The sequence below is a fragment of the Bombina bombina genome, chromosome 1 (genome assembly GCF_027579735.1).
Source record: "Bombina bombina isolate aBomBom1 chromosome 1, aBomBom1.pri, whole genome shotgun sequence".
NCBI lineage: Eukaryota > Metazoa > Chordata > Amphibia > Anura > Bombinatoridae > Bombina > Bombina bombina.
The window spans coordinates 585,083,144-585,103,136 of NC_069499.1; the positions used below are offsets into that span (position 1 = coordinate 585,083,144).

General features: G+C 37.6%; 1 protein-coding gene across 2 annotated transcripts; it reads right to left on the reverse strand.

Annotated features, from left to right (window-relative positions):
* Positions 1 to 490: 490 nt before the first annotated feature.
* COPS8 (COP9 signalosome subunit 8) lies at positions 491 to 19,632 on the reverse strand. Of its 2 annotated transcripts, XM_053698864.1 has the most exons (7): positions 19,478 to 19,632; positions 19,320 to 19,390; positions 18,607 to 18,655; positions 5,852 to 5,984; positions 5,290 to 5,397; positions 3,325 to 3,387; positions 491 to 1,910 (listed from the first exon to the last, which is right to left on the reverse strand). In XM_053698864.1, exons 1-7 carry the CDS (start codon positions 19,553 to 19,555, stop codon positions 1,831 to 1,833), a joined length of 582 nt encoding a protein of 193 aa, XP_053554839.1. In that variant the 5' UTR covers positions 19,556 to 19,632; the 3' UTR covers positions 491 to 1,830. The 2 variants fall into 2 exon arrangements, with proteins under 2 accessions (XP_053554839.1, XP_053554840.1); XM_053698865.1 differs by lacking the exons at positions 491 to 1,910; positions 3,325 to 3,387 and adding an exon at positions 3,474 to 4,731.
* Positions 19,633 to 19,993: the final 361 nt, after the last annotated feature.

Consider the following 19,993-nt stretch of genomic DNA (forward strand, 5'->3'; position numbering starts at 1 on the left):
GCCAATAGAGCTATTTATTGTGAGAAATGATATTTAAAATGAAAAGCTTGAAGAAATTGCAGTTGTAATTAGCTGAGAAACAGGTTAATCATTTTTAATAAGAATAAAAATGCAGTAATCAGCTAGAACTTGTGTGGCCCATGGATTGTGTTCACCGAGCTAGAAAGTTGCAGGCTGCTTTATATGCGCTATTTTAGGTGCATGCCACTTGTGCTGTTTATATAATGTCTTTCTTTGGCTTGCTAAGGTGAGCAAAGATAGCAGATTTTAACTTGCTCTTGACTTGGTAAAAATACTCTCAGCTACATGTAAAAAAACTGTGCTGTGTCCTATCGAAGGTAAAAGAGAGAGAGAGAAAAAAAAGAAAGTGATCCCCAGATCCTGAAGCAGAAACACACAACCTAGCTATTGTATTATAGGTTAAGATATTGACTTAGTGTCGGGATGCAGTGTACTCAAAGTAAACAAAAATCAAAGCAAAACACTGGTCTCATTTCCTACCAGGTCAATATTTGTTCCAAGTCACTGACAGATAAAATTACATAAAACAATATGATTTTAAAAATATAAATAAAAACATAAGGAACTTAAAGAAAATATTTCTTAAGCATTATGAAAAGGACACACTTTTTTCCCCCATAGTTAAAGTTTTAATCTCTCGTCTCTATTAAATAGTTTTAATACCAGGCTACAACTTAACAAATAAAACATTGGTGAATATTAACATGCAGCACCCCTAAGGTATCCATCACCCAGCAGTGCTTACATTTCAGCCTCTAAGTACACCTATTAATCTAACTCTAAGGGGTTGAATTATCAAGCTGAGGCAGACAGGGGTGCACATATGCGCCCCTGTCTGCTGCAGCTCGCCTCTGGCGGGATAAATTCCGCTGCTAGAATTCAGCACTGCACACAAGCGCTATTTTGCGCTTGCGTGCAATCCCACCCCCCTGCCCGCACACAGCCAATTATGCGTGGGCAGGAGCTGTCAATCTCCCCAGTCAGACGAGACCGGGGAGATTGAAATTTGCCACCTAAACGGTGGGGAAAGGTTAGGGAAGTAGCGGTCTCTTGTGAGAACCTGCAGTCGTAGGCAGATGAAGCCTGCCGATGGGGTTGATAGATCGACCACTAAAAGATGGGCAAGATGACAAATCATTTTAGCCAGAACTGCAAGTTGTTTCTTTTGCAAGTCAATGAGTTCATTGACTGGACATAAGAGTTCTTAAAGCTTTCAACAGTGCACTCAGTTAGGTAAGAAGCAATGGTTTCATTTTTCACATGATGATTTGGGCGCCAGAAACTTGTTAGGCCACCAGCAAAAAAAAGTTTGTTAATAAATCTAATGTTATTGGAGCTGGTCTCACTTATCTTTGAGCAATGGGGAAATATAATTGAGCATAATCCTGAGTGCATGCACCTTGTCACCATTAAAAGGTTTAGATATCAAATACTCAGAATCCTATAAGAAAATACAACTCAAACGGGGAAAAAATATGTCAAACCAGTATGGGGAAAACTAAGCTAATAACTATTGTTAAAGCCTCTTTTGAAAAACTGAATCCTTTCCTTGCCAAAGGAGCCAGTAATATATATGGCTTTGTAAAGCATTTAATGTCTCTCTGGCAGAGAAGGGCGTTTTAGCCCCACAGCCCAGCATGCAGCAGTCTTCATGATGGTCTCCCTTTCTAGGCAAGTCCTTTACTCTGACAATGTGTGTGGTTACGCAGCAGCAACAGATTCAGCAAGTGATGTAAAGGTGTCCAGAAGTGCAGGGATCTTCTGCCATCTCACTCATGTTTCAGCATTTCTCTCGTCTTGGAGCGTTACTTAATTCTCTAGAAAAGCCACGTAATCCGTGAGCCTAGCAAGCTGCTGCTCATTGGGAATCAGAGACAGGGGAGCAGAGTCTGTAAGAAATGCACATAAACAATCACTATGGTGTTTGTACAGCTTCCTCAATTTTACACAAAATGATTAAACCAACCACGCATCCTAACCATAATGACCATATACTTCCTTTCATAAAGGCCTTTTACAAAAATATAGCAAAGTGGCTTCATAGCAGCAAGTGGATATTTGAACATCCAAGTAAACACTAACAAAGTACAGCTGCCTTGTATTGTAGCATATAACCGAGCCTGAACTACTAATAACGCAAGTTATCAGGCAGCAGCAACTGCACGCCGTGCTCAGCCATCTAATATCTACGGTTCCTAGACCAGTGTTTGATGCCAGTCCTAAGGACACACTAACAGGTCAGATCTTCAGGATTGCCATGGGCAAGAGCAGTCTTGAAAACCTGGTCCGATAAGGTACACTGAGAACTGAAATTCAGAAACACTGCCCTAAGACTACACTCAGCCTGTTGCACTTATTTATCCATACAGCAACAACTACAAACCATGAAACTGGCAACCAGACACTCAATCTGCAGAATAAATATCACCTACCAGCCATTGACACTGCCCAAGTACCTCTAGCTTCCCTTCCGCATAGCTTGACGCACCTACAACATTTATATATGTCCAGGGAGCTTACAGATAGCACAGGTCCCTCTACAGCTGGCAGATAGCACTGTTTACTTTAGATGCCTCTCTAATTGTAACTCACTTTGTATAAAAAGTGCATCTACAAAAGATTGTGCTCAAGGGCAGGATGCTCCTCTCCTTTATAGTGTAGTAATGTGCACTATAGTCTTATATAATGTCTCATTGTAAGTTTTTTATTGTAATGTACCCTTATGATTGTAATATACCTTTGTATAGCGCAGCAAAAAATGTTGGCCCTTTATAAATAAATAATAGTCAAAGTCTACAGATGTATTTCTAAAGAGAGACTTGTAAGGCTTTAGGAAACTATGAGTATCAGAACTGACTATGTTCCACCAGCATTACAGGAACACGGAAAATAAAACCTTGTCTTATTTTTAGCTCTGGGTTAGGTGGAGGAAAGGGGTCTTGGGTGACTTCATTTGAAATCACAGTTTTACTTTAAACTAAAGCTAATGCATTGCCAAAGCAAAACTGCACAAAGCCAAATGCAGAACTTGTAAAAGTAGTGACTAATTGGGAAGTATTTACACATGTAATATAGATTATGTTCACATAAGGTGTGTATGGAAGGAAACTGGTGCAATACTTTGAAATAATACTTAGTGCTGGTCTGTATTATGTATGTAAACAGTGTACAAATATTGTATTTACACATTTCGTTTACATAATTATTTCCATGGTCTACAGATACATTCTTTGTACAAATGTCTATTTCAATGTAGGTTTTCTAAACTTCTATAATGTAAAATGAAACAGCAGCGCCACCTACCTGGCTTCTTTGGCATCACCATGTGAGTGGCAGAATCTGCTTGCCAGCCCTGCTCCAGTACCGCTGTGCAAAACAAACACATAGTTAACAACTTCGTGTTTCACGGTGTACATTAAACTACTGAAGCCCATAAAAAGAACTGAAAACTTAAAATTACTTGCGTATAGGGGATCAATTTAAATTGCAGATAAAATAAAAATAGAAAACGTATAACAAAATGGAAGGAACAACAATAGCACTTGCATCCCAATATAATCTTTCTACACTTAGTTAAGACAGAACCATGATACCAAATATATACCTGGCACTGATAGCACTATTTGCATTAGCTTTAAAAAAAAAAAAAAACACGGATGTTGGCAGGATTCATCACAATACCTATGTCTGAACTTCGTACAACGCTGTCAGTGTGGTTTTCTAAACATCACAAAAATGCTCCTTTTAAAAAAGGGGCAGTAAACACTTATTTGCAAGATATTTCTAAACTTTTTTTTTTTTAAACAAACTGCTGCAAATAATTTTCAATAGCCAAACTCCACCTACCATTTGCTTAAAATGATTGTAAGCGTTTATGAATTACTATGCAGTAATCATTGCGTGCCCCATCTGGCATCCAGTTTGAGGGGCACACAACGACTGGAGGAAGCCAGATTCGTTGACGATCTGCTAAAGAATGTAGGAGATGGTTGTGGAGGAACAGCGGTAAGTTTACCATCACTCAATGGTAAATATTTATTTTAAGAATGAAGCGTCTCAAAATTTTAATGAATTAAAGTGCCCCTGTTTTTAAGATACTGGCCAGAAATTCATTAAAATTTACAATCACTTTAATTTAGAGGCTTTGTGTCTGCAGACAACAAGGCAAGCCACGATTATAATGTTAGTATAAAGTGCCTTGTTTTGCAGTTGCTACCATTTAAAGTAAATTAGGGAAAGATATGTAGCAGGGTTGGATTAAGAAGTCTGCAGTGTGTATTTCAATGTTTGAGAATTACAAAATTCACAATTTTCAGAGCTAAATTACATGAAAAGGGGACAAGACAAAAAAATAATAATCTTAAGGCGTTTACCGTCTCTTTAATACCTCTGAAGCTCACAATTGTTACCTCTTTAAAACTACATGCACCAATCTGCAAGTCTCGTAATTCAAAAGGCCAAAAACACACAATTAACGACAAACAATATGGTTGTTGACTGATCTCTTTTTAAAGTGTCTAGTGATAATAGTTGTCATTTGTGAAATGAAGCAGCAGTGCACAAAAACTATAGACGTGGGGGACAGTCAACCTAAATTTTTCTCCCCTTTAATGTGTTTCCAATGATCCCCCTTGGAGTGCATCAAACTGTTTATAGATAGCTCCATTACCTTCATATCGGAATAACCGATGTTGCCTGTGGTATCCCTACCTATAATGAAAGTGTGTACACTTAAGTATAGGCTTTAGAAAATCTGTATAAACACACAGTCAGCAGAAGAAATAAAACTCCCAGTGGGAGGTAGGCGAGATAAATAATAAAATGTTAAAATTCCAATTGTTCTCTCTAACCATTAGGGCTTTGGTATACAAACGGAGAAAATATAAAGAAGCATGTGTGTTTACAGAAAGTGATAAAATAAGGAAAATTGGATTTCTCTGCAAGCTCAGCCCATTTTGATGGGTTGTTGTGTCAAACAAAACTAGCTATTTCCTATACAAAATTAAACCTATAGAAGCAATTTATCATACATTTTTATACTCTGCTGCTTGTAGAACAAGTCAATGGAAATATTGGGGTTCTCTGTATTAAAAAGGGACAGTCTACACCAGAATATTTATTGGTTTAAAAAGATTAATAATAAATAAAAATTGTCTATATAGTTTTTAAATAAGTTTAAAGCAATCACTACATAAAAGCAAAACAAAACGATATTCTAGATTAAAAAGCAAACTGTATAAGCATGATGCACATTTCTTCATCACAAACCTTTTACAGCTTCTTCCACAGGAAGTCCTACAAACGCTGCAAAATCATCAGCAGAGATTGATGTGTATCCTTGGGAGACGAGGCCAAATGCACGTCGCCGTGTTGCATCTATTGGCAAGATAAGGAATAATTAATACAGAACAAAAATACATAGAAATGCACTAATGCTTTTAATTGGCTAGCTCCATAACTGGGATTAAAGGCAACAATACTCAAAATGTTTCTATTACTCTTATGAAAGAGAAACAGGTTTAAAATATATATATATATATCTATCATTGCACAACTCCAACATAAAAAACATGGATTATTCCACAAAGGAACATCCATTAAATAAAAACATTGCCTTTAAGACTATATCAGATAGGGCGCACATATGTAAATAAACAGCTCTCAGTACACTTGTGCTATAGTACAAAAAAATAACTCAAAATCCTGGATGGTTAAACGAAAGTTCTGGATTAGGAATATATGGCACAATTAGGTAATGAAGGCTGTTCCCCAGTTATGCATGAAATAAATTGCCAAGGTACTGCTGCAAGCAGTCACTAGATCTCTGTACCTCTCACAGCCTCCATGATTGGCTGGATATTCTCTGACCACTGATGGGAAGCAATTGATGAATATATTCCTGGGAAGTCCCTCTGCCAGATTCTCTGTCCTACTTCCCAGATTGCACCAAGCTCTGAGTTGGCCTGTAGAGAATAAATAAAATGAACACCCACCTCAAAGGATTACAATGTAGCTGTATCAATATTTTAAAAAAAGGACCACTCAATACAGTATAATAGAATAATTAGCACTTAATAAAAAAGACAATGCAACAACACTTACTCTATTTCCCCCCATGTATCATGTGACAGCCATCAGCCAATCACAGACTATATACCCTATGAACTTGTGCACATGCCCAGTAGGAGCTGGTGCTCAAAAAGTGTATATATAAAAAGCAAGTACAAAATTTGATAATAAAAGTAAATAGAAAAGGATCTTAAAACTGCATGCTCTATGTGAATCATGAAAGTTTAATTTTTTTTTTTTTTTTTTAAAAAGGTTTTTTATGGAGGTTGAAAGAATACAAAAACAAGCATTATTTGCCTCTGAAAGTCACATACAAAATCACAGGCAAGACACAGAAAACAATGGAATGACTGTCCCGTATACAAATACATATATCGCAAATATTACAATGCTAAATGATAAGACCACAACATGTGATTATTAACACACGAAACTTGACTAGTAAACATAGAGCAAGTAATTTATAACATAACCTCATTTTTAAAATTATGAACGTATATATTTATATATCTCCCATCTAAAAAGGAAGCCACTTTTGGACTTCAATTAACCCTTTAAGGACACAGCTTTCAGTTTGCTCAATTGTTTTATGACGGAAAAATTCTGTCATATGTCCTTAAGAGGTTAATATGTATATTGCGCTTAGGGAGAACTGTAGTTGAAATTGTTCAGGCCTCTTTTTGGGCCTTAGAACTTTTGATAGAAAAATTCAAAGAGAGGGAGACTATCAGTTTTATGGTATAAATGTCCCCATAAACATTGGCACCAGCAAATCAGAATATATCCAAGAAATAAAGTCCCAAATCCCAACATATACAATCTTCTTTCCAAAAAGGCCAGCAAACAACCCCTTGTGTGACAAAACATGGAACAGTATGAGGAACGAACAAGAAAAATAAAATAATGCTAAGCATATCTCTTAATCCTCAGATAGTGTATAAACAGTCCCATAACATCTTCAGTTCTCAGATCGCGAGATTGTCATTAGAAGAAAAAAAAAAATCAGGGACATAGCAGCTGGTTGTGATCTGCCCTGAAATACAACAGTGGGTACTGGGAGGGTACTCAAAGTCTCTACAGCAACAATAAAATTACCTGGCCTTAAATTTAAACTAAAAAGTGTCACCCCATTCCCATTTTACCGTTTTTCTCAGACAAAAACCTGGCATTCCATATCTGACAAGACTGTTCTGTTCAAGACGGCCAAAACTGTGCAATAAGTTTCCTGACACCAGCAAACAAAATAGCTAGTACAGCAGCTGCAGTATGAAAGTGCTCCACGGGATCAACCGATACCGGAGCGTCTCTGAAGCGGCTCACGACCCTCTTCAAGGGCTGTATTCCATGAGTCTTGATGATCAGGAGAGATATGTGGGCTAGAAACACTCGGGTGAGTATTTTCAGCTTTCAAGCCTTTTACTTCTACAGTGCTTTGTGGGATGTGCGGGTCTCTGGAGTGAAAAGAAGCCCATCTCATTGTCTTTCTACCACGCTGATCTAGTCGCCTCCCCGAGTATGCAGGGCATGTGAGGGAGATCGGGTTTGCCTGTCTCGGCTGCTTTCTGTTGCGCCTGCCCACTCGAGGTGTCGGCCGCCCTTGGATCCAGGTATGAGCGGAATTTTTGTCTCTTCCATAGCCGGAGTATCAGGTAAGGTGGCTGGGATTAAGGAGGATATCCCCGCATTCGGGAGTGCTGCAGGGGGTCGGTCCACATCTTCTAGCGTTCCCTGTTGGGGTCGAGTACTCAGCCCGCTGGAGATTATGTGGGCAAGTTTCTGGTAGTGCCCATCTAGTATAGAGCATATCGTAGCCTCAAATGGGTGAATGCTGAATGCCATACTTGTAGGATCCAGGAGTAGATATTGCAGCCAAATAGTGGCTGCCTAACCCGTGTTACCGGGGGGGGGGGGGTGTTGTGCTCTTCGTAGCAGGCCGCCGCCTGAAGTTACAACGGTCCAGATCTGGGCTGGAGGGACACAAACACAGTGATCCTAGGATCAATAGAATCAGTGGAGCATAAGCGTCCTTCATACACAAGTTTTCTGCAGGTATGCTGTAAATTTCCAAAGTTAATCGGCGGATTAATTAGATCTCCTCAGCAGCCTCAAATATTGCGACCAAAGATGGCCGCTGCCCGGACACGCCCCCGAAAGTTTAATTTTGACTTTAGTGTCCCTTTAAACGAATAAGTCACTAAAAATCGCACCACATGTATATTTTATTTTAGCATAATGAATACATTAAAGTGAGGCTGCTCCAGAAAATAAATTTAGTACATTTTCAAGTCAGAAATGCTTGTTTGGGCACCTTGAATCACAGCTATGTTGACTAGTGAAGCTTCAACCCTGATCTTGATCATTTTGCCTGTTCCTTGCCTATAATCTTCTCAGTTTCTGTAGACAAACCATTTCCTTTATTTTCTCTCCTTTCCTACTCTCTATCACTAGCAGACTGATAATCTAAATCTCTCTTGTGTTGAGATCATCTATGAGGTCTGAGGGCTGTTTATCTAGCCATGCAGGGCTCTGGATATGTAGAAGAGACACCAATATTATATGATGTTGATCCCTTTTGCATCTAACCCTGCTAATTTAGTACTGTGTTCTATAAATTACCATACTACATGAGATTTGTTCTTTCATTTATACAATATATTTATAATCAGTTTGGCATATCTAGCACCTAGGCCAAAAACAATTTCGGGGGACAAAAAAAAAAAAAAAAAAAATCTGTTTTTATGGTGTATGACTGGGTACAGCAACTGGAGCTGGCTAGCAACAGCAAGTACCCTTTGAGGGAATTTCACTGGGACATTTAATCCAAAAAAATAAATAAAAAATAACCGAAAGGTTATTTAGCAAGACAGATTTTAGACACCCAAAGATGCCGTTTTACACCCTGGCTATTATACTGGAGTCCTTGCTCTAGTTCAGGGATGGGGAACCTTGGCACTCTTGATGTTCCATAACTACATTACCCATGATGCTTAGGCACTCTGAAGTCCAGTTAAGCATCATGGGAAAAGTAGTTCTGAAACACCTGGAGGGCAAAGATTCCCCATCCCTGCTCTAGTTGGTCCTTCTTAATTTCTAGGTCTGACTACACTCCTTCCCTAGCTTATCTTACTTCAACAAGCTTCCCTAGATGACTGCCTATTTCCCCCCTTGTTACTGGGCTGTTGCAAAAGGCAAACAACTGAAGTAATTTAAATGGACATATAACACTAAGTAAATGCTATATAATTATATGTTCAAAGCAAAGATTAGCCTGATGATAATATACAGTTGTACGTTTTTCAATTATATCAGTTGTTTAAACATTGATAATATAAGCATTACATTTTAGTCTCCATAAAGTATAGGGCACAGCCATATTAAAACAAATACAAGAGGTACTACAATGAGCAAACAATGGCTGTGTTGGATGTGTGTTGACTTTTGAATTAATTTATTTTTTTTCATTTGTAATTTTTCACACAGTGAGCAAGAGCTAAAGAGAAATTATGCAGAATGGCAAGATGAAGCTGATGCGTTGCTTATTGCCATCTCTTATGCTTCTCCTTTAAACTTCACTAATATTTAGCCTTCTAACTTCTATATAAACGGTCTGTTTTCAGTGTTAATCCCATAACATTAATAAAAAGGCAGCTTAGTAAAGTGATCTCACGACATCAGACTAGCAGCTTTTGAGCCCTTTCAGTATAAAGTGTAGATATCAAATATTCCACTTGACCCATAGAATATAAATAAGTTTAACCTTTTTCAATGCAGTCTCCACTATGAGAGAAAATTAACCTTCTCTAAAATTTAAACAATCAGTTCTGATAAAGTAAAGATAGTTTATAAGGAAACTATTCCCAAAACACAGAATTATTACCAAATGGTTTGTCAGTATAGAGGGAATTGAGGAGCAGAGACCGGGAATATGTGAATCGGATATTATCCTTAGCTCTTCAGGCCCCTGTACAGTACTTGCAGGGTATACTAAGGATTCAGACACAGGTGTTGTGTCTGGTGACTTTCATAGATACACTAAGAGTGGGGCCCAGAGTTACAGCACTTCTGTTGTGATCAGCTATTCTTAAAAAAGACACACTGGGTTTCTTCCCCCCTAAAACCACCAAAGCAGTAAGACATTTGGGTTCCTGCTTTTATTTATATATATATATATATATATATATATATATATATATATATATATATATATATATACACATATATACATATATATACATATATATACAAGACTATGTTATATACCTAAGTTGTAACACCCACTCTGGATTCTTAAGGTTTAAAAAAAAAAAAAAAAAAAAAAAAAAAAAAAAAAAAAAAAAACAATCTAGCCAAAATTAAACTTTCATGATACAGATAGGTTATGCAATTTTAAACAACTATCCAAATTACTTCTATCATCAGATTTGCTTTGATCTATTGATATTCTTTGTTGAAGGCTAAACCTAGGTAGGCTCATATGCTAATTTCTAATCCCTTGAAGGCCGCCTGTTATCTTAGTGCATTTTATTAGCTTTTCAGAGCTAGTTCATGTGTCATATAGATAACCTTTCGCTCACTCCCGTGGATTCATTTATGAATTAGCACTGATTTACTAAAATGCAAGTCTTTGATGTGAGAGTGCATGTGCACTCTCACATCAAGGAGATTGCTGTTTTCCATTATCTGGTAAAATGCAAGCCTGTCAAAAGAACCGAGATAAGGGAGTAGTCTGCAAAAGCAGGTCATCACAAAGGTAAAAGGTATATTAATATAACTGTTGGTTATGCAATATTGGGGAATGGGCAATAAAAAGGAATTATCTGTCTTTTTTTTTTTTTTGAACAAACATTTTCAAGTAGACTGTCCCTTTAACTCTGTACATTTGTACATCAAGTTAATGGGACAGTAAACACCTTGGAATTACAAGACGTTCCTGGTGTGTTGCTATAGAACGGCATATCAGCCATGTCTAAGCATTGGGTAATTAGTTTTCCATAGCCAAACTCCACCAATCTACCAAAAAACACCCATGCTAAATAGTTTCTAAATTTTGTCCTGAGTTTAGAAATACCCAATGTGTACAGGTTCTTTGATTTTTTTACAAGTTATAGGGCAATAAATACAAGTAGCACTTTGCTATTTCCAAACCACTTTTTTTCAAAATTAGTGATAGTTACATTGGAACACTGATATCTGTCAGGAATACCTGAATATCCCTTGACATACATATACATAAAAAAAAAATTAAAAAAAATTATGTAAGAAGACAACCCAAAGTATTGATCTAGGCCCATTTTGGTATATTTCATGCCACCATTTCACCGCCAAATGCAATTAAAAAAAAATAAAAAAAATTGATTCACTTTTTCACAAACTTTAGGTTTCTCACTGAAATTATTTACAAACTTGTGAAATTATGGCATAAATGGTTGTAAATGCTTCTCTGGGATCCCCTTTGTTCAGAAATAGCAGACATATATGGCTTTGGCGTTGCTTTTTGGTAATTAGAAGGCCGCTAAATGTCGCCGTGCATCACACATGTATTATGTCTAGCAGTGAAGGGGTTAATTAGGTAGTTTGTAGGGAGCTTGCAGGGTTAATTATAGCTTTAGTGTTGAGATCAGCCTCCCACCTGACACATCAGACCCCCTGATCCCTCCCAAACAGCTCTCTTCCCTCCCCCACCCCACAATTGTCCCTGCTATCTTAAAGGGACAGTAAACCTAAAAAAATAATGTTATATATTTCCCCTTTGAATTTTTTTTAAAATATGACAGGTTTTCAGACCCGCTCTCTGCGCTCTTCTGAGCGGGTCTGTTTTTATTACACAGCGCATCGGGCCAGCTGTATAGTCACAGCCCGGCCGCGTCATAACACTAACTGCAGCTCGCTCCTACTGTCAGACATAGTGTAGCGGTTCCCTCCCGCTCGTGCACGCGTGTACCCTGTGACCCCGCCACCCTCTTATTGCTGGAACTCATAGATCACGGCCATTGATGTCTGATGCAGAGAGGGCCACAGAGTGATAGAGGCATCACTGCAATAACATGAAAGCGGCTGGAAGTGATCAGGATTGCTTCCACCGCTTCCAAAGACCATTGACGTATGGGGTACGTTGTCAGTCGTTAACTGCATTTTTTTTGCAGGACGTTGGTCGTTAAGGGGTTATATACAATGTTGGAAGCATCTATTGCTTCCGGTGAACGTAGGATTTTGGGCATGCGCATAACTGAAGTAGATGATGTCATTGTGTGCGCATTCACTAATCTGGTACATAGCGCGACAGATATCACCACAAATTTTTAAAAACTAGAAAAAAATAAAATAGTATAAAGAAAAAAAAATAAGTTTTTTTAAAAATTGAGGAATGAAACTTTTGTTAAATACATGTTGCATATGTAATTTTTAGGTTTAAATTTCGGAGTGTCCCTTTAACAAAAATGTTTTTACCTTTACTCAAGGTAACGGTAAGGTGTTCGTTAAAGTATTATTAATTAAATATCAACTAAGGCTGCCTAAGGCATACTAAAAATACAGGAGCTCCAAGGACTCCTCACCAGTACCCTAACATGTTTCGCCTTTCGGCTTTTTCAAAGAGTCTCTCTGGTGAGGAGTCCTTGGAGCTCCTGTATTTTTAGTATGCCTTAGGCAGCCTTAGTTGATATTTAATTAATAATACTTTAACAAAGATTTTAAGGGCTATGCGTTGGGCAAACTTTTACACGGAACTGCAAAATAACTTACTTACAGTTTTCATTACTCAACCTTGGTTATCAATAATTTTAAAAACATTACCGTTACCTTTGAGATGGTGAAGGGACAATTACGGTCTCTATTTACCTGCTTGCTTTACAATTGTTGGTGGGAATGTTAGCGTTATATTTGGCAAGTTGCCAGAGACACTGTCGTAACTTTATATAAATAACATTATATACGCTTATATTGACGCTACTAATTACAATTTGTGTGGTATATCTGCCAAGCTCGATCTAGTGTACATAGATCGAGTACCATTAGGCAATCAGTTGGTGTTATTATCGACATGTTTGTATACAAGTAAAGCTTATGTAACAATATAATAATTACTTTTCACAGTCTGAGCAGCACAGCTGCCAAGCGTTATTAGTTGTGTCCAGACCAAGAGACACCAGACAATCTGCAGCTTTATTATTCATATAATGGTATATTAATAATAGAATATACAGTACACTAATACAGTAGTTACTATTCAAGGTGTGAGCAATATACCCGTCTAATTTTATATGCTATAACGTTAAAATAACAAGCTATTTGTAATCGATATTAAGTTAACTTAAGCAATATACCTGTCAGCTCTATCTGTTGCATATAGATTGTGTACTAACAAGCAACTTGCTGAAATTAATGATACGATTATATACAAACAACGTTATATATGATAATATGGTAACTACCATTCACTAACTGAGCATCACAGCTATCTAAGCTCTATTTGTTGTATACATTGTGAGTGAAATCAGGCAAACTGCAGATATTGTGAAAATACGATTACATACACATAACAGACCAAACATTATTATTGCAGTCATTATTGAGAATTTGAGCAATGCAGCTGACAAACTTTACCTACTGAGTAACTCTAATAATGAGCTGTGAGTGAAGTAAAATTAACTCTTACAGCAGTATACATAAGCTGCTTTTGTCATAGATCTAGAAATCAATGTGCAATTTAAATATTACCATATACTAGGTTATGTTATTTGTTTATAATAAAGTACTGACTGCAAACTTCTCGTTCTCATTTAGTCCTGACAATATCAGTATCTTAAGAATTTCCTACCAATTTATAATATAAGCATGATATACTATTGAAGCCTAATTCCTTTTAAGGCTCACATAGCGAGAGAATCTTTACTATTGAAGTGAATAATAACAGTTGGTTTCTTAATCAGTTACGGGTATAAACTGGTACAGGGACACCAAACAGTATATTTAATTACACGTATATTTACGTTAAAATATTGACTCAAGCAGTCTGTATATTACCGGACACTTTATAAGTTAACCTTTTATGTACCATCTATCACCTCTGAGCTGAGTAAGTATATAAGTACCATACCGCCAGCAGGATGATAACTCACTTTATCTTTAGTATTAGGTATTCTTTGTCTTGAGTGCCAATATCACATTATACCGTAAACAGAGGGGTTTAAGTCCTGCTATATCTAGCCCCTAATTAATCTATAGTTATTATACACATCTATAGGCTCCTAAGTGTGTTTTTAAAATTAGTGTTTTTTTCCCAATTTTAAATTGCGCTTCTAATAAAAGTTATTTTTAACCTCCATCAGTTGTCAATCTTAGTCAGGTCTGCACGTCTCGTGTCTGACTATCTACATAGTATTTCCTTTTTGGATATTATCATGGTCATGTAACCCCGTGAGTGCTATAGATGTAGTCTTTTTCAAGAATAGGCTGGCCCAGCCTCTCTTGTAAGTTGTTGAATTGTTCTTTCACTACATTGCACCTAATTTTCCTATCTCATAAGTAACGTGACAGAGTTCACAAATTATATTAGGAATAAAGGGGTAAAATAATTTTCTTGTGTGAGTAGTGCCATTGGTTCTTCCTTTTCCTACATTTTTGCTTTAGACTTGTACAAAAAAAAAAAAAAAAAACTTTCTTTAACCCCTTAATGACAACTGACGTACCAGGTACGTCATGCATTAACAAGCAGTTAATGACAATGGACGTACCTGGTACGTCAGTTGTCAAACAGAGTGCTGGAAGCGATCACAAATGCTTCCAGCAGCTCTGAGGGTATTGCAGTGATGCCTCGATATGGAGGCATCCTGCAATACCACTTTACAAGCCTCCGATGCAGAGAGAGCCACTCTGTGGCCCTCTCTGCACCGGTAGCGATAGTGCCAGTGTCCGCCGGGTGCACGATGCGCGAGTGTGCACGTGAGCGTGCATGTGCACGGGGCGCGCGTGCACCCATTAGCCACACTGACACCAATGAATGAGGGCAGAAAGGGGAAAAAAAAAGGGATTTTTAAAAAAAAAAAATATATATATATATAAAAAGGATCTGGGAGGGGGTGGGGGTATTGTGGGGGGCTGCTACACTACAGAAATAGTTTTTTAAATAAAAAATAAAATAAAAATACTTTTTGGGGGTTTTTTGAGGCCAAACTGGGTACTGGCAGACAGCTGCCAGTACCCAAGATGACGGTAATTAGGTAGGGGAGAGGGTTAGAGAGCTGGAGGGGGGATCAGGGAGGTTGGGGCTAAGGCAGGGGTCCATCACAGCTAAAATACTTTATTATTTTTATTTAAAAAAAAAAAAAAACCTCTTTTATTTAGTACTGGCAGACTTTCTGCCAGTACTTAAGATGGCGGGAACAATTGTGGGGTGGGGGAGGGAAGAGAGCTGTTTGGGAGGGATCAGGGGGTGGGATGTGTCAGGTGGGAGGCTGATCTCTAAAATTAACCCTGCAAGCTCCCTACAAGCTACCTAATTTAACCCCTTCACTGCTGGGCATAATTAACGTGTGGTGCGCAGCAGCATTTAGCGGCCTTCTAATTACCAAAAAGCAACGCCAAAGCCATATAAGTCTGCTATTTCTGAACAAAGGGGATCCCAGAGAAGCTTTTACAACAATTTCTGCCATAATTGCACAAGCTGTTTGTAAATAATTTCAGTGAGAAACCTAAAATTGTGAAAAATGTTAAGTTTTTTTTTTTTTTTTGCTCGCATTTGGCGGTGAAATGGAGGCATAAAATATACCAAAATGGGCCTAGATCAATACTTGGGGTTGTCTACTACACTACAGCTAAAATTAACCCTACAAGCTCCCTAATTAACCCCTTCACTCCTGGGCATAAAACACGTGTGGTGCGCAGCGGCATTTAGCGGCCTTCTAATTACCAAAAAGCAACCCCAAAGCCATATAAGTCTGCTATTTCTGAAAAAAGGGGATCCCAGAGAAGCATTTGCAACCATTTGTGCCATAATTGCAGAAGCTGTTTGTAAATAATTTCAGTGGGAAACCTAAAGTTTGTGACAAATTTTGTGAAAAAGTGAACTTTTTTTTTTTTTTTGCTCGCATTTGGCGGGGAAATGGAGGCATAAAATATACCAAAATGGGCCTAGATCAATACTTGGGGTTGTCTACTACACTACAGCTAAAATTAACCCTACAAGCTCCCTAATTAACCCCTTCACTCCTGGGCATAAAACACGTGTGGTGCGCAGCGGCATTTAGCGGCCTTCTAATTACCAAAAAGCAACCCCAAAGCCATATAAGTCTGCTATTTCTGAAAAAAGGGGATCCCAGAGAAGCATTTGCAACCATTTGTGCCATAATTGCAGAAGCTGTTTGTAAATAATTTCAGTGGGAAACCTAAAGTTTGTGACAAATTTTGTGAAAAAGTGAACTTTTTTTTTTTTTTTTGCTCGCATTTGGCGGGGAAATGGAGGCATAAAATATACCAAAATGGGCCTAGATCAATACTTGGGGTTGTCTACTACACTACAGCTAAAATTAACCCTACAAGCTCCCTAATTAACCCCTTCACTCCTGGGCATAAAACACGTGTGGTGCGCAGCGGCATTTAGCGGCCTTCTAATTACCAAAAAGCAACCCCAAAGCCATATAAGTCTGCTATTTCTGAAAAAAGGGGATCCCAGAGAAGCATTTGCAACCATTTGTGCCATAATTGCAGAAGCTGTTTGTAAATAATTTCAGTGGGAAACCTAAAGTTTGTGACAAATTTTGTGAAAAAGTGAACTTTTTTTTTTTATTTGATTGCATTTGGCGGGGAAATGGTGGCATGAAATATACCAAAATGGGCCTAGATCAATACTTTGGGATGTCTTCTAAAAAAAAAATATATACATGTCAATTGATATTCAGGGATTCCTGAAAGATATTAGTGTTCTAATGTAACTAGCGCTAATTTTGAAAAAAAGTGGTTTGGAAATAGCAAAGTGCTACTTGTATTTATTGCCCTATAACTTGCAAAAAAAGCAAAGAACATGTAAACCTTGGGTATTTCTAAACTCAGGACAAAATTTAGAAACTATTTAGCATGGGTGTTTTTTGGTGGTTGTAGATTTGTAACAGATTTTGGGGGTCATAGTTAGAAAAAGTGTGTTTTTTTCCATTTTTTCCTCATATTTTATTATTTTCTTTTTTAGTAAATTATAAGATATGATGAAAATAATGGTATCTTTAGAAAGTCCATTTAATGACGAGACAAACGGTATATAATATGTGTGGGTACAGTAAATGAGTAAGAGGAAAATTACAGCTAAACACAAACACTGCAGAAATGTAAAAATAGCCATTGTCATTAAGGGTAAGAAAATTGAAAAATGGTCCGGTCATTAAGGGGTTAAAAATCCCCACTGCTTCACATACAGCGTGCCACATCTGTGGTAGGTCACAAACTTTAAAAAAAAAAAAAAAAAAAAATTGACGAAGCAGTCATTACCTTAAAGGGACACTGAACCCAAATTTTTTTCTTTCGTAATTCAGATAGAGCACGAAATTTTAAAGCAACTTTCTATTTTACTCCTATTATCAAATGTTCTTCATTCTCTTGGTATCTTTATTTGAAATGCAAGAATGTAAGTTTAAATGCCGGCCCATTTTTGGTGAGCAACCTGGGTTGTTTTTGCCGATTGGTGGATAAATTCACCCACCAATAAAAAAGCTCTGTCCAGAGTTCTGAACAAAAAACAAACAAACAAAAAAACTTAGATGCCTTTTTCAAATAAAGATAACAAAAGAATGAATAAATAAACATTGATAATAGGTGTAAATTAGAAAGTTGCTTAAAATAGCATGCTCTATCTGAATCATGAAAGAAACTATTTGGGTTCAGTGTCCCTTTAAAAAGGGACAGTCTAAAACAGACATCCTCAAACTTGGTCCTCCAGGGGTTTTGGAACTACATTTCCCATGAAGCCTCTGGAGGGCCAAGTTTGAGGATGTCTGTTTTAAAAGATAGATAATCCCTATATTAATATACTTTTTACCTCTGTGATTACCTTGTATCTAAGCATCTTCTAAAAGCCCACTGATCACATGACTTTGTATTAATTATTGACTTGCATTTAGTACTGTGTTGTGCTAACTTAAATAACTCCTCGGGCGTGAACACAATGTTATCTATAAGGCCCACATGATCTATCAGTTTTCCTGTTGTAAAAAGCAAATAAAAAAGCATATGATTAAGAGGCTGTCTATAGTGGCTTAGAAAAATGCAGAAATTTAAAGGTTTAAATGTTATAAAGTATATTAAATATATCAATGTTTGTGCAAAGCTGGGGAATGGGTAGAAAAGGCATTATCTATATTTTTAAACCATAACTATTTTAGTGTAGACTGTACCTTAAAAAAAAACACACAGCAAGTGAAAACCATACATTTCAGTGTGTGAATTTTGTGAACATTTCACTCTCACGAACTGTAATAGTAACACCACTGATAAATATTACCATTTCATTCACAAACTGCACTATTTACTTACAGATCTGACTGCAGGTGGGATCCTCTTCCACAGGTAACGAGCATTATTCCTAATAAAAGAAAAGCATCCACAATTACAAACCAAATAAACACACAAAATCAATAAGACGGTTTATGTCTTTTACTCAATGTAGAGTATTGTGCACCCAAAAAGGTAGTATCAGAACAAACAACAAGCAATACTTAAATGGATATTTATGTAGTATACGAACAGGCAGTGTACAGCTCCACAGTTATAAGATGCAAGTGGCAGGAGGGACCGTCCAAATTACCTCCAAACATGTAGAAAAATCCACAGCACCTTATCAAATTTCAACACTTTATTGAATTATCTTTCTCCCATATAGGTACAAAGCAGGTAGCAGCAACGTTTTGGGATATTATCCCTTAATCATGCTCATGGATTTTTCTACTTTTCTAAATGGATATTTATGGGGATATTCTACCCCACAGACGAGTTGTGTGCTTCCTGTTAGTCAAAACAAGTAGCTTTAGCCTAACATTTTTAATGCAAATATAAGTGTTTAAATATTGCTCTTTTGTATGCATGATATGTTTAATATAACTTTAATAGTAAACTGCAATATTGATTCGGATATAAAGTGGGTATAGGAGACTTCCAAGTTACATGTGCTGAATTTCAGCCTCAGACAGTCCTACCACCTCGTGCCCTAGCCCAAGAGCTAGAAAACAGACATGTAGCAGGGCACTTACGTGTCATTGTGCAGCAGATACAGAACTAAAAGCTGGCTGTAAACCTGAGGCGAGGCCACGCCTCCTGGAGCCTGTAATGACAAGAATTGAGTTACTAAGGTGGAGGCTGACAGCTAATCTTCCGTCATACCCATCGCTGCTAGCCAAGGCCTGCGCACCTCAAGCTCCTGCTCTTCGCACTGCTCCAGCAGTCTTTGGAAGCTCGTCGCTTTTTCCGCCATCACGGCCACTGGCATCTTCCCCGCGGTCCCAGGGGCCTCCGTACCGCACAGAAACCACTGACAGACACTTCCGCTTCCGGGAATATCACGAATCTGGCCGACGGATTGGTTGCAATGAACTAAGTGACTGTTTTGTGATTGGCTAAGTTTAGGGGCGGTAATATATAGCGGTTATCTATTTGTGTTGTCCCCCACGCGTGTTGCTTTTAGAACATTGGATTTTTCACAATGAGTAACCCAGCAGCAAAGCTAAAGATGTAATGCTGCCTATTTTCCTCAGTTATGTCTGTGTCACCACTGCTGCCCATTGTGTCTGAATTCGGCAGCTCGTAATGTATTTACCAACCTCTAAATATAATCATATGTAAGTAATAACAATACTAATTTACATATTACAGTTTATTATATAGAGCAGACATCCCAAGTCTCCCTGAAATTCAGGGAGTCTCCCTG